The sequence below is a fragment of the Peromyscus californicus genome, unplaced genomic scaffold (genome assembly GCF_007827085.1).
Source record: "Peromyscus californicus insignis strain IS unplaced genomic scaffold, ASM782708v3 Scaffold_5__1_contigs__length_169319896, whole genome shotgun sequence".
Taxonomy (NCBI): Eukaryota; Metazoa; Chordata; class Mammalia; order Rodentia; family Cricetidae; genus Peromyscus; species Peromyscus californicus.
The window spans coordinates 100,316,290-100,331,463 of NW_026294573.1; the positions used below are offsets into that span (position 1 = coordinate 100,316,290).

The 15,174-nt window shown below is 49.7% G+C and overlaps 1 protein-coding gene across 1 annotated transcript in view; it reads right to left on the reverse strand.

Annotated features, from left to right (window-relative positions):
- Positions 1-5,638: 5,638 nt before the first annotated feature.
- Positions 5,639-15,174, reverse strand: part of Galnt12 (polypeptide N-acetylgalactosaminyltransferase 12) — a 29,196-nt gene continuing 19,660 nt past the window's right edge. The window contains exons 7-10 of the mRNA XM_052717830.1: positions 13,613-13,744; positions 11,964-12,077; positions 8,998-9,144; positions 5,639-7,007 (exon numbers count right to left, since the gene is read on the reverse strand). Of these exons, the coding sequence (XP_052573790.1) occupies positions 6,867-7,007; positions 8,998-9,144; positions 11,964-12,077; positions 13,613-13,744 (534 nt within the window). The 3' untranslated portion in view covers positions 5,639-6,866. The remainder of the gene's footprint in view (positions 7,008-8,997; positions 9,145-11,963; positions 12,078-13,612; positions 13,745-15,174) is intronic.

Consider the following 15,174-nt stretch of genomic DNA (forward strand, 5'->3'; position numbering starts at 1 on the left):
GCCCTCCCCAGTATTTTTAACTAAATCAGGGCCAGGGTTTGTATGGACTGGCATCTTGGCAGGTATTTTAAGAATCTAGTGAGCTTACTGGTAGGGTATTCTTAGAACAGTGCCTTGATTGTGGTAATTATCATCATCATCATCATCAGTAAAAGCTACACATGGGAGGCCACAGTCCTTCCCCACAACCAACCTGACAAGATCAGACAATCTAATCCCAGTAGAAAGCAAGCCTCTGAAACTACCCTTAAAGAAAGAAATTGAGCCGGGCGGTGGTGGCACATGCCATTAATCCCAGCACTCGGGAGGCAAAGCCAGGTGGATCTCTGTGAGTTCGAGGCCAGCCTGGGCTACAGGGCTATAGAGTGAGTCCAGGAAAGGCGCAAAGCTACACAGAAAAACCTTGTCTCGAAAAACCAAAAAAGAAAGAAAGAAACTGAGGATACAGTTTATTTTGATTTTAATTTTATTCTGTGTATATGAGTGTTTTGTCTGCATGCCTGTCTATATCTACCACCTCCACGCCTGGATTTTGAGGGTACAGAAAAGGGAGATGGATCTCCAGGAACTCGAGTTACAGATGGTTGGGAGCTGCCATGTAGGTTCTGGGAACTGAATTCAAGTCCTCTGGAAGAAGAGTCAGTTCTCTTAACCACTGAGCCATCTCTCCAGGCCACTAGGAAACAGGCTAGCATTTCCAGCCACACTTATCAAGTGAATATTGCAGCTGTGATGTGCCAGACCAGATGTCAAAGGCCTCAGAACCTTTTCTCAAGATTGGAACTTAATACCATCTAGCAAACCGGTTTGTGCAGGGGCAGTTTTAAAAGAGGCCCCGTGGACGCTTCCAGAACTTCAACAAAGCCGAATTCAGACGACAGTTATTAAGAAAACGTGAAATCCTGATGCGGAGAAGTCAGCTCTAGTTGGCTCTGTCTGCAAACACACCCTTCCCTCAACAGCCTCCGTCTCCCCCATTAACTAGATTTGGCCCTGGGTGGCCTCTGGGTGTCTCTCAGGTGTTCATCCATCTCGTGGATCTCAGACTTGCAGGATTTTAAAAACCAACTGATTCGTCTCCCACAAAAGCACTGTCCCATTTCCAAGCTGACACCACCCCCTAGTGAGTCACACAAGGAAGGCAGGCCCGTGGGCTGGCCCCAGCCTCCCTTTGCCTTTCTCACCACAGCCCCGCCTCCTTCTTAGTCACACTGAAGGTCTTTGCTGCTGAAAATGCAGCCCAAACAGCAGGCAGGGACACATACCTGTAAACTCAGCACTTGGGAGACTGAGGCAGCCTGGGCTACATGGAGGATTCAAGGCCAGTCCGGGGTACATCATGATATCCAGGAAAGAGAGAGAAAGAGAAGGGGGGGGGAGAGACAGAGAGACAGAGAGGCAGGCAGGCAGACAGACAGACAGACAGAGGGGTTGCTAGTTGCGAGAAGAAAGGAAAGCTATGGAGGAAAGGGGGCGGGATGAAGAAAAGGAATAGAAGGAAGAACGCGGGAAACCTACAGCCCAGAAGCAATGGCATGAAGACCCTCCGGCCTGCCCTAGAACCGCCCAGTGGGCCTGTTCTCCAAGTGGTGGTGATTTCCTCCGTGCACAGGAGTGTGTGAGGAGCTGTCCTGACAGGAAGGGAAAGGGAACCTGCTGGGACAGGACACTTCAGTCCATAAAAAGCACTATATTACAAATAAATATAATTTATATTTTTGTATTTATATGTAAATAATATATAGTTATATATAAAAATATTAACACAATAGTCAAATTTCTAAGAAAAACAAGCCCCTTCTTGATCAACAAGGTGTTTTGTCAGGTGAGAAAATTTTACTCCTTAGGAATTTTTAATCAGTCTACACAACGGAATCTTCTAGAATGGTCAGTAGGCATGCCCAGAGGCAATCATCCCTGGGACCCCAATCCCACTGTACATATAGTGTCCATGTTCCCAGACCTTCAGCCTGAGCTTGGCTCCTGGAGGCCGTCCTGAACCCTAGTCATGCCACACAACATGGCAGCTTACTCTTCACTGCCAGCAGCATGTTCTCAGCAGTGACCTCAGCGAGCTTCCGTCCCACAACCACAGGGACTGATTTCCACTATGAGTGAGCTGGGAAGCAGAACCCATGTCTTAGAGGAGACAGCAGCAGGCCACATCTTGATTTCACTCAGAGACCCGGAGCTGAGAAACAAGGAACGCTGAGCACAGCCTGCCCTATGACCCACCCACATGGGGCTGTGAGAAAGCAGGTGAGTGCCAATTTCACCTGCTAAGTTCTCGGCTGCAATAGGAAATACTAACCGACATCTGGAAGGGAGACACTACTGTAACAGAGACCTACAGCATGGCGGGGTGGGGCAGATTATGAGAAGCCTGACAGAGAAAGTGTGTGGCTCCTTAAATAGACCTTTAGTAAAGACTGGCTGTTGGAGCTGCTGGAGTACAGAGGGACGTGAGGGCTCTGTAGGGGTAACCGGAGGATGGGCATCCTTGTCACAGCAGAAAGTTCTGCAATCTGACTCATGTAGTTTTATGGACCCAGTCCTAGAATAAACAAGAACCTTCCAAGGATGGTCCTATACCCAGCTAAACGACCCATCTCTCAAACATGGAAGGCAGGATAAAAACATTCCCAAATAAGCAGAGAGAGTCTGCTACAGACGGATCTAACCACCCCTGGGAGAAGCACTAACATCCTTACAATGCAAGCAAACAATACGTGGAGCTTCAGAGAGCAACTGGTACATATGCCAGGGAACTAAAGGACTGTGCATACACACTCTTCTCTTACTGTCAAAGCAGCAGCTGTGCCATTCTGCTGCTGGGTTTATAAGCCATACCATGTCCACGACAGAAAAGAGGGGAGAAACGGATTGATCCAGCTAAGTTTTACTAGAATTAATTCAACAATAAGCTGAAGACTGTGAGAAATTTAAGAAGCATATTGTAATTTCTAAGACATGTGCTCAACAAGTAACTAAAGAATATAGCTAAGAGGGCTGAGGCTTGGTGGTAGAGCGCTTGCCTTGCATGCACAAGGCAGTGGGGCTTGATCAACACTCTGTGTGTGTGTGTGTGTGTGTGAGAGAGAGAGGGGGGGGGGGAGAGAAAGAGGGAGAGGGAGAGGAGGAGAAAGGGAGGAAGAGAGAGAAAGAGAGGGAGAAGGGGAGAGAGGGAGGGAGGGAGGGAGGGAGGGAGGGAGGGAGGGAGGGAGGAAGAGAAAGAGAGAGATCACAAGACACACTTATGCCACCATCACACAGATAGGCAATAAATCTATATTGGATTCTCATTCTATAAGAACCATTATCTAAGTTAGGTGATATTTTATGCACATTGTCTCAGCCTCCAGTGAGTATAGGGATAACTTGCTCATACCAGAGACAGGGGCAGTCACCCTGAGCATTACTTCCAGCTCTTTCCTCCATCCCTAGTTCCTTAGTCTGAATTGCACACCCATGAGGACCGCCTGTCCCGGTGTGACTTTGCACAGTGCCTCAACTCTGACACACCTGTTGAACCCTGTGGGGAAAAGGGCTAAGACAACACCCTGAACCTCAGCAGAGGCTTTGGTCACAGCACACTTCCTTTCCACTCCCTGGCTGACTGTGCATGTCCCTGACAGCTCCCTCTTCCTGCTGGCCCCATTGTTACCTTGACCCATCTAAACTTTACTAAAACTCAAGTGGCTGGGCAGACCTGACAGGGTTTTGTTGTTTTTGTTTTTTTTTTTTTTTTTCATAATTAAATCACTTGAAGTGTTAAGACCCACCTTTAACCCAATCTTTTGAGGTGTGAAGAGCTGCCTGTATAAAGGACATGGAAGAAGCAGCTAGCTCTCTTTGCCTGTCTGCTCTCACACTTGCTGGCAAGTCCATTCCTTCACTAGCATTACAGCCTACTTCTTTGGGATCCTGGTGTCTACTGAAGACGAGCTGAGACATCCAGCCTCGAGCACTGAGCAGCTCCTGGGTTCCTGGACCTTCCACTGGTAGACAGCCATTGTTGGGTTAGCGGGACCACAGCCTGTGAGTCACTCTAACAGACCGACCCCCTTTCTCTGTCTATACAGACTCATCCTGTCAGCACAAGCCCTGACTAGCACAAGCCCTGTCCCACTGCTCCAGATCTGTGATACATTGCTGTTTCACGTGATATTCCTTTCCTCCCTATGGCATGCTGGCTGACACCCCTAACACTAACTTGGTTCTTTCCAGGTCAGGGCTCTCCCAGCAAACGGCAATCTTGCTAGTTATATTAGACCCGAGAGAGAGAGAAGAACCACAGCCGTCTGCTAATAGAAACGAATTCTGTGAAAGGGACACTTGCTCACTTGGGCATCAGGCTGTCCTCTAGGATACAGAAGTCATCCATGCAAAACATACCCTAAACATCCACCATCAAACACCCAGATCCCCAGGAGGCCAGGCTAGGGGTGACATTCCCCTGAGAGCTCCTCGGAGGAAATTAAAATGGAATCCTAGGACCCAAGGCAATCTGCCTCAGCAACTCCGCACATTAGCACTGCATCCACACCTTCCCGTGGTCAGGTGGAGATGGGGAGCCACAGGCAAGACAGCAGGGGCGCCTCCTCACATCCATGGGGCCTTTTTTAGACCCTCCACCCAGCCCTGCAGGGAAAGCCTCCTCAAATATTGTAATGTTTCCAAAAATAAGAGGAGATTATTTTCGCGATCTTCTCAGACACTAAAGCTGACTGCTCCTGGTGGAAGGAGTGAGCTGACTCCTCCAGCCAAGCCAGCTGGCGGCCGTGCTGAGGGCGCACACAGACACAGGTGCAGCCGCCCACGCTCTGGGCGCATTTGTGGACGCCGGCTTCGCGTCTGGCCCACCCAGGCTGTTTTCCTGGGTTTGGGGAGGGGCTCCTCCTCCATCAGGCCACCTGACCCTACACTACAGAAGGCAGGGGGAAGCGGAGCAGTGGTCCCTCCCCTGACCTACAAGTCTCCACAGCAGGAGCAGGGGATGGCCAGGCCCATCCTGCCCTCAGCCTGAGAGCAGAGCCATGCAGGCGCTGCCCTACCCCACACTCCTGCCTGCTCAAGAGCTGCCTAATCCGTAAAGAGAAAACAACTGCATTGTTTGGTATTTGCTCCTCAATAAACCCGCTGACATGCATTGCACTTTGCATTTTATACAGGATATTCGTGAGAATCTAAAGGGGTAGGCTGGCTCCGTGGACAGGGTGCTTGACTTGAACGAATGAGGAGCAGAGGATGGATCCCCAGTATCCACAGAAAAGCCTGGCCAACATGGAGCTCTGCAGGGAATGATCAAGGGAGACACCTTAAGTCAAACTGACCTCTACACACGTGCCTCAGATATATGGACATGCATATATATACACATTACATACACATGCAAAAAAAAAAAAGGCAAGGAAGGACTCAGAGCCCCTTCCCCATGCCCCAAACCAGGCTAAGCCCTCACCTGCTCCTGCCCCGGAACTCTGTTTCATGAACTCCATCTCACTCACACGAACCGGAAGTACAGAGCAGTTACGGTGCATCAGGTGGATCCAGGCAAAGCAGATCTGTTTCTGAGGAGCTGTTAGCATCATTCTAGAAAGATTTCCTCAGGGTAGAATGCTTGAGAGAAGAGCGAGAGACACGAGGAGACACTTTTTAATGAATCACATATGTGTTTTCACAATTGACTGGGACAAAAACAAGATCCACAGTCTACCTTCTCACTGATGTTTTCTTGAGACAGGGTCTCCTGAAGCCCAGGCTGACCCCAAACTCTCTGTGTAGCCAGTGATAACCCTCAACTTCTGATTCCCCTACCTCCACCTACTAAGTTCTGGGATTAGGGGTGTGCCACCAAGCCTATTAAAAAAATGAGGTGCTGGGGATTGAACCCAGGGCCTCGTACATGCTACACAGGCACTCTACCAACTGACCTACACCCCGAGTTCACTGACGGTATTTTTAACCGTTCCTATTCACTTTAACAAGTCGGCGAGCTCTGGGAATGGATCTAGGGTCATCCAGACACCTGCATTACTGAGCAGTATCCACAGCAGCTGCTCTATCACAAACCCTCACACTGATTTAAATAATCAAATACTATTTAAGAACCAACTTGAAAATTGAGTTTCATGCAGAATATGTCATTTCTCCCTGGTACTACCTGGTGATAAAAATTAAAAGTTATACAAACATGTCTTAAAGTCACAGTGGCTAAGCACTACTAAACGCCACCCACCACCCTCCCGGTAGGCATTGCTAGAAATACACTCTCAAGTTTGGATGCTCTTGGTAATCCATAGTGTTTCTTTGAAATTTCAGGTTTGGTCAGTCTGTTTTGGTCCATATGAACATTATGGGAGAGTTTTGACTGTGGCAGCAACACATAAGTAAGCAAAAAAGCATTCTTTATTATACAAATCTAGACCATCTCATCTAACTCACACCTGAAGAAATCAACACGATGTTTCTAGTGTCCATCTCACCCCACTGAGAAAACTCTAACTTGACATTTGAGGTATTATCAGTTTGTGCAAAGTACACATACCCAGGGATCCTTGTAAGTACCAAAATAAAATATTTACCTTCTTGCTAGTGAGAATAAAAGGCACCATTATAAAATGCACATCTTGATAGGGAAAAAAAAATCCTATCAGCCTTTTCAAATACCAAAGGTAACATCTTAGGATTGCCCTTAGAAAACAGGGTACTGGGAGACATTTTTAAAGTTTTCAAAATCTGTACAAAACTTATTCACATTCTTGTGAAATCCAACACATTCACAAATGGCAACCATGCACTTCCTCCATCTCACTGGGTACAGAGTTCATGGCCATGATGGGCTTCTTCCTTGACAAGGCGATGCACTATGACACATGTTCCTTGAAGACCCATTTCTGTTTATCTGAGTTGGTGCAGTCCCGCAAGAGTGGTACAAAGCCGTGGCCAACGTCCTTCTTTGTGGCTTCGACGCATTTCCCGGTCTGTTTGTGAACTAAAGTGCCGTCCTACAAATGATAACAGACGTTGCACATTCAAGATGATTTTTAGTGACTCCTCAGAAAAGCCTCATTTCCTGTAAGGCAGATTCTGAAGACCCCAGGGAGGGATTTTTAGCATTTCAGAAATGTGCCAGCCACGCAAAACAGCGCCACCTGCTGGCTACTCAAGAGGATGGGTCAGCACCTCTAGCTTGTCTCCCCGGAAATCACAAGCAAGATCCTTTATTTACCTCCCTTGGGTCTCTTCACTACCTAACTCCATCCCTGATAACTTCCTTCTCCTGAGCATTTTAACAGAGTCAGGAGACCTGGCCATACTCCTAACTTGGCTGCAGCCGGGTGAGGGACCCGAGCGCCCTGGCTATCTGTTCCCAGCCTGGGTAAGAGGCAGTGGGTCTCACAGGGCGTGGGATCTTTAACGGCCCTGCTTCTCTCTCCCCACCCTGGCCCAGGGCATGGGGAGGCTGTCTTTGCTGTGTCTCTTGTGCCTCCCTCTCTCTGTGGTATAAGCTGTATCCCCGTAAGGAATTTAACAAAGGGCCAGTCAGAATGCATAATCTCCCAGTTCTGAGGGAGAGGCCTTGTAAGCAGCTAGATGCTGCTGACCCCAACTCTTCCAGGGCCCCCCAAGTTACCTCCCGAGGAGGCTAAAAGTAAGTGACTCACTATAGCACCTCTCTGCCCTGCCTTCTACACAAACTTACTTCTTAAGTGAGCACTAAATTTTAAGGTAAAATTGTGTGTGTGTGTGTGTGTGTGTGTGTGTGTGTGTGCATGCAGAGACCAGAGGAAGACATGCCGTCACCTCCACCTTCTTTACTTGAGACAGGGTCTCTCCTGAATCTCATGCTCACCGGTTTAGCCGGCCAGCTTGCTCTGAGGCTCCCCGACTCCCAAGGGCTGCCTCCCAGGTGGCTGCTTCCCCAGTTTTGTCTTTTTAGGTGGGTACTGGAAATCTGAACGCCTATCTTCTCGCTTATACGGCGAGTGCTGTATCCACTGAGCCATCTCTCCAGCCCTACAGTGAAATTCTTAACACAGTGTGAGGCCAACCTTGTTTCCACATCGTCCTATCGCTCTCTGGGGTTCGGCACAGCTTACAAACAAAAGATAAATGCCAAGGGAAGAGGAGAACAGATTGCAGGGTGTGTAGATTACTCTGCCTAGTCGGTTTTAGTTTAAGACAGGGTCTTGCTGGCCTGAAGTTCACAATCCCCCTGCCTCAGCCTCCCAAGTGCTGGGATTATAGGAGTGCAACATTACAGGGTTCAGCTCTTCCAGGGAGCCTGCAAAAATCCACTGCTTATTATTATGTATTTCAACTTTGAACGGGATTTCAGATTAACCCATTCATGAGCAGTGCATCCCTGGGGCTAGTCAGGAGCAGATACTGGAAGAAAACTCCTTTTTATTTGACTTACCTCCTCCAGCTCTTTGTAAAGCCTGCTGCCAGAGGGCTAGGGGCCTGTGCCTTCTAGGTGTGTGATGACACCAAACTCTCAATCAACAGTATCTGGAAAGCCAGCTCCATCCCAGACTGTCTGCTCGGTTACATCCACAAGTCTCTATAGGGCCTCAGCTTCCACAGGAAGTCCTGGGAACCCACTGAGTCCTTCCTGGGGCAGGGCAGGGTGGCTGTTAACAAGCCCATTGCAGAGCAAGGGGGAAATGAGGCTCAGAGAAGCAGGGCGACTCATGCTTGGGTCTAAGCTCATGTTCGAGCGCTTAGACCACTATGACACTTGAATTAACAACTCCATCTCACTCCCATCCATTTGTGACAACTCTACTTCCTATGACAACCTGCTGTCGCTCATAGTGTAAGAGAAAATACTCAAAGAGAAGAAAGCCCCACTGTCACCAGAAGCCACAGACTCTGCAGTCACTTCCCAGTGTCAGTGTCGGAGACCCCCCTGGGACCAGGCTAGAGAGGACACCTGGCTTCCACGCTGTCTTACAGACCCGGATAGATGGCGGAGAACTGCACATCGCTGACCTCATGTAGGATGAACTCCTGATTCTCCGGGACGGTGTCGCTGCAGAGATGCATGATAAGGACATCCTTCCCTTCCTCCACAGCTATGCAGGCCTCAGGCTGGCGGGTGTTGTAGCGTATTTCTTTCTGGGACGTATACTCGAAAAACTAACAACAGGGTGACCAACACGTGTCAGTTTACCTTGTGATGTGGAAGAAGATGCCCTGAACAAGATCATCCAGGGCAGCAGTTCTCAACCTGCATATCAGGTGTTTCCACCACGATTCACAACAGGAGCAATACAGCAGTTATGAAGTAGCAATAAAAATAACTGTATGGCTGGGGGTCACCACACCATGAAGAACTGTGTTAAAGGGCTGCAGCGTTAGGAAGGTTGAGAACCACTGATCTAGGGGGAATAATGGGGTGGACTGGGCCACCAGCACCCCACCCCACCTCTGCCATGACCCTGTTAGGGCTCCAGGTGTCTTGGGGCCCTGAGCTGGCCTCTAATGCAGTACATAGCCAGTGTGGTAGAGCGTTCCTCTCTTGTCCAGCCCACTTACTAGACAGGGAGGGTGGGCTGGGGCTGGGTGGGAAAGAAAACGGACCTGTCTTAGGGGCTGTCTGCAACCTTGGCAACCACTTCTCCTCTGCCTCAGTCTCTCCCTCTTCCAAGTAAACGGCTACAAAAAAGGCCTGGAAGATTTGGGGCATGGGGTACGCTCAGTGGTAGAGCATCTGCTTAGTGTGGGCCACCACATTGGCCTCGCACTGCATTAGAGGCTTAACACCCTACCCCACCCCACCCCCAAAAAGAAAGACTTCTCTCATCCCAGGCAACGTGTTTCCTACTCTGGTGTGCTTGGCATCTCTACAATACTTGGGGATGATCCTGGTCCCTGGTCCCACTGCAGAGTGGGAATAAGGGTTCTTTCTCAGAAGGGCCCAAGAAGCTATACTTCTTAGCACTTTTGACAAGGCACCTTCTCCTGCCTCTAATACACGGTGCAATGCTTCTCTAATCCATCTCTAAAGGGCTCATCAAACAGGAGGCTAGGATTCGGGGTGAGATGGGCCTGAACTCGGAGGGTTCCAATGGATATCCTCAGCTTGGAGGAGCAGGACACTAAGAAGTATTGAAGAGCCCAAATAATCTAAGGCGTGGGGGGGGGGGGTTGGAATGATGGCAATCTGGAAGTTCAGGCTAGAAGGAGGCTTACGCTCAAATGGTGAGCAGGAGTGGGAGAAAAATGCTGTATCTCCTTCTCTCCATCTCTGGGTGTCTGGGGCTCCTCAGAGCAGTGAAGCTCTGTAGGTCCCAAACCAATCCATCCCCAATGTCTGCATCCCTGGTGGTGACCCCCTCAGGCACATCAACCTCTTTCCTAGGCTGTCTCGGGCTCTAGTCCTCAGAAAACCTAAAGGTGAGCCTCTCTGCCCAGCCTGACCCACAGCACTTAAACCAGAAAGATCTGCCTGGGCCCCACCTGAGGCAATTTCCCCAACACTGTTTTGATACCATGCGTCAAAACTTATTTTATGCTGGGCGGTGGTGGCGCACGCCTTTAATCCCAGCACTTGGGAGGCAGAGCCAGGCGGATCTCTGTGAGTTCGAGGCCAGCCTGGTCTACAGAGCGAGCTCCAGGAAAGGCGCAAAGCTACACAGAGAAACCCTGTCTCGAAAAACCAAAAAAAAAAAAAAACTTATTTTATTTAAGAATTCATTCTAGGGCTGGCTCGCAGTTAAAAGTGCTTGCCACCGAGCCTGATGACCTGAGTTCAATCCCCAGAACCCACAAAGTAGGCGAAAACCAACTCTCCCAAGCTGTTCTCTGACCTTTACACTCATGCCATGGCTCACATATGCTCACGTACACACACACACACACACACACACACACACACACACACTCACACACACACACACACACACACACACACACACACACACACACACACACACACACACGTGACCTTTAAAAATACTTTAAAGGAACTAATTCAAAGGAACCCTATAAAATATAGATCTATTACTTTCTTCTTTCTGATCCAAGTTAGTGACAGAGTTACTTTCAATGACAAAAACGGAGAGGCGGACAACCAGTTAACTAGACAATAATGAAAGCATCAAGTCAAATTACAAAGAGGCCACAGGGAGTGACACCTTCAAAGGACCCCCGGCAACACACACGTGACTAAGTTAAAGCAGTGTGGAAGCAGCGCTGTAACCACTCCCAGCACGTACTCTAGCCCTTTCACGCCAACACGGGAGGGAGAACACGTACGGTCCATTTCGCTGTCCTTCTGAGTCTCGCCACTTACCCCTTTCCACTGTTTATATTATAATCCTCCGATGGATTGGCAAGTGGTGGTGAGCAAGAAAGGGGGCTTCCCTGGAGGAAGCACATCCAGGGGGTATGTCCTTGGGACTGGATCTTGCCCTGGCCCTCTACGGTATCCCTTTTCTCTACCTTGACCCCATGATGGGAACTGCTCCACCTCACATTCCTGCTCCCATGATGCTCTGCCCAGGCACACAGGGCCAAGCCACCATGGGCTGAACGCTCTGAAGTCCTGAGCCCAAATGACCTTCCTCCCTTGGGTTCTTCCTGTAACGGTGACTCCAAAGTAACAGACACCAGTGAGTCCTACCCGCCAGGCTAGTGCTCTGCCACTGAGTCGTACTCCGACAGGAAAAGCAAACAAAACCCAGATATTTCATTTTCTAAAGACCACGCAGAGGGCTGGTGAGGTGGGTGAGCTGGTTCATTAAAGGCTCTGGTGGCCTGAGTTCTATCCCTGGGACCCACACAGTAGAAGGAGATCAAATTCCAGCATTTGCCTGCTGTCTTCAACACACACACCACAGGCACACGTACACACACGTACACAAATAAATAAGTAAATAAATACAATACGAAGTTTTTTTTTTTTAAATTAGAGTGACAAAGCTTGCCCCTTCCCCACTGAGGCCCACACCTACCTGGTTCTGCCCCATCCCGTGGCAGAGGTACAAAAGGACCTGGTAGCCGTCGATCTGGTTTTCATTAGGAGGGTTATAGTCAAAGCAGTACCCTCTGAGTCCTTTGTTCTGGAGCTAAAGGAGACACAAAGGTGGCACCTGGGTCTAGACTTCTACACACCAAGAGATGTCACACAATCTTGACATCCAGTGGGGAGAACACGATGAGGAGAGAGGCCCCCGCGGCCACCCCAGGGAGGGGAGCCCTGCCCCTCCGTCTAGCTCTTTCTAGTCATAAACGCTTTCCCGTGTTGACAATAGGTGGGAACTTGGCCCCACTTTAAGATGACAAGCCTGGCCTGAAAGCCGGCATCTCTCTCTCAGCCACAGCCTTATTGCTGCCCTGGCCCAAACGTCTCTGGGTCACGGCCTCACTTCCATGGTAAAGAAATATGGAGGAGAAAGGTGCAACTTACAGACAGCACCACGAGTGAGACATTCCACAGACAACCAAGCCTGGTAAAAGTGTCATTAATGAGAAAATGTGGAGGTGTGACTCAGGCTAACGGAGTCTTCTGAAGCAAGATGTGACAGTCCAACACAGTGTGGGGATCCCCGCTAGAATCTGCAATCCCCCAAAGAGCAACCCGAGGAACCAGAGGAGTGCGCCTTACAACAGCAGAGTGAGCGGCAGCAAGGCTGAGTGGTCACGTGGTGGGCCACGGTAGCGGTCTGACCCCTGAGACAATGCCGCACTTACAGGGCTGCACCCTCAAGAGCGTAGGAGCGAATGACATGACCCCTGGGGTTTGCCCCAGTAAACAAAAACCCACCAAGGGTGGGACGAGGGGGAGGAAGCAAGAGGAACAGAGTCTTGACTATTCTACAATCACAGAGACAAGACTCAGTATTCCTGTGTTTTGGTACATTGGAACATGGAAAACACAAAGTAACACTAAATCCTGGCTTTGCAGTTATCGAAAATGGAACGCCAGCACTTCAGACAAGCAACCGTGGAGAAGGCCACATGAGATGGCCTAGCTCCTAGCAAAAGCAGGACTCTTGTCTTAGTTGGCCTTGGTCCATAAATGTTTCTTTGAGGTTTTCCGAAGTACTGGAAGTGAGTCTCCTGCCTCCACTATCGAGTTTATGGTTCCTAAGGGTTGGGGATGACTAACTGGTTGAGGACATTACGACTAAAAGGAATCTGAAAACAGTAGCAAAAATTAAGACATGGAAACACCACGCAAGCCTCACTCCCCATCCCCAGAACAGCAATTAATTAACTGGAGAGACCCTCAGTGGGCACAAGCACAGGTCCAACACACAGGTCCACACAGGTCCAACAACCCGAGTTTGATCCCCGGATCCCACAAAATGACAGAAGAGACACCACCCCTGAAAGTTGTTCTCTGATCCCCACATATACCATGACACCCCACACCCCACTTATGAACCAGCAACAACAAACCGTAGCTCATCCTGGCCAATTTCCAGTGCCTTCCAGTCCTGGCATTCCGCACCCAGAGTCAGATGCTCAAAGGGAAAGGAAAACAGTGCCCATCACACAGGAGGGGGGGGGAGGTCTGTGGAACCCACAAATGCGAATTTTCTTCCCCCAGGATCACTGTTCAGACCCAAGATCCAATCTGTCACGACCCACCGCTTACCATCCCGAAGAAGCCAGGCCTGTCCTCTGGCACGTGCAGTTCTGGGTACACTGTCTCCAGGAACCACCGGAAGTCTTTACACTGGAGCTTGGCCCGAAGCTTCTTCCTCTCCGTCACGTCCCCGAAGGGTTCCTGAGAAAACGAAATGGTTGAATCCTCTGGGCCCTGAAGCCATCCTTGCTGAAGGCACTAACTAACGTATAATCAACCCATGGGCTTTCACTGAGCTGGGTGCTGGGCACAGAACGTTCAAGCAGCCATAGTGTTTGGCTTGTGAGGAGAAAACTGAATACCACCAATTGTCCTCCGACCTCCATATGTGCACCCCGGCATGCTCACACACACTCACATAAAACAAATTTCATGGAGTTTACTTTCAAGAGAAAGAACTGGGGAACAGAAGTGTGAGGTACCCCAGACACTTACTTATTGCCCTTTGTGGGGGATCAAGTGTCAGTCTTCAACAGAGTAACCCATTAGAGCAGGGCCAGTCACATCAGAGGCAACAGAAAAGACTGTCACCCTGGCAGGGCTATAGGGGACTCTAGCAAAGAGAATGGTATCAGGAGACAAGGCACCTGCAGACAGAGCTTGGCAGCCAGACTCGAAGCCTGCATCGGCATCTCAGACCCGTGCAATGTGGGCTCTGACCACAGGCCACCCTCCATGCCCAACCAGAGGAATGCCATGACTCAGGCTGTGCCCTTCTTCCTACTGATACCTGAGTATTCACTCTCAAACACAGACTTGGGTCCTAGATATTATCGTGAGTGATCTGCACGCTCAATGTAGTCAAGTACAAATGTGTGCTGGACACTCAACTTATTAGTGTGAGACCAACACTGGGGGTAAGCAAACTTCTGGAAGTTTGACTTCACAGGCAAAGCCCCTGTAACTACATGTCGCCTGCCACCATGCGGCACAGCAACTGTTTACCCAAGAACAATGGTGAGGGCTGAGATCCGAATGTCCTTGCTCTCATGTGTTATCCTGTGGAAGACTGACATGCGACACCAAGGAAGGGCGGCAGTGTCTGGGTGTCACGCTTCTAATTTCTAGTCCCCAGTTCTTTTTTAAATAGTGTTTGATTTATGTTGTGTGAGTGTGTGTACACATGCCACGGTGCACACACGGAGACCAGAGAACAACTTGTGATAGTCACTTCTCTCCTTCTACCAGGGAGATCCCAGGGATTGAACTCAGGTCTTCTGACTTAGTGGCAAGCCCCTTTATCCACTCACTGGCCCCAGATGTCCTTCCTTTAATGAGTCACTGTGCCCTAGCGTTGACCAAAGCCCATCTTCAAACACAGCCCAACAGGCATCGAGACTACAGGTGCATCCAACACCCTTCTCACATGTTCCGAGAAGCAGGGTGCACTCTGAGAACAGTGACCTAGAGTTCCAGGCGGGGTGGCAGTGAGGGGCAGGTGTTTTAGTCTGCTGCACTAGACAGGACACAGGAAGCTGAGGCAAACGACCGTGGCGTCCCTGACGCACAGGACCATGCAGGAGGTCGGGCTGCTGGCTCTTGGGTTCAACAGAGCTGAGAGAGAGACCCCC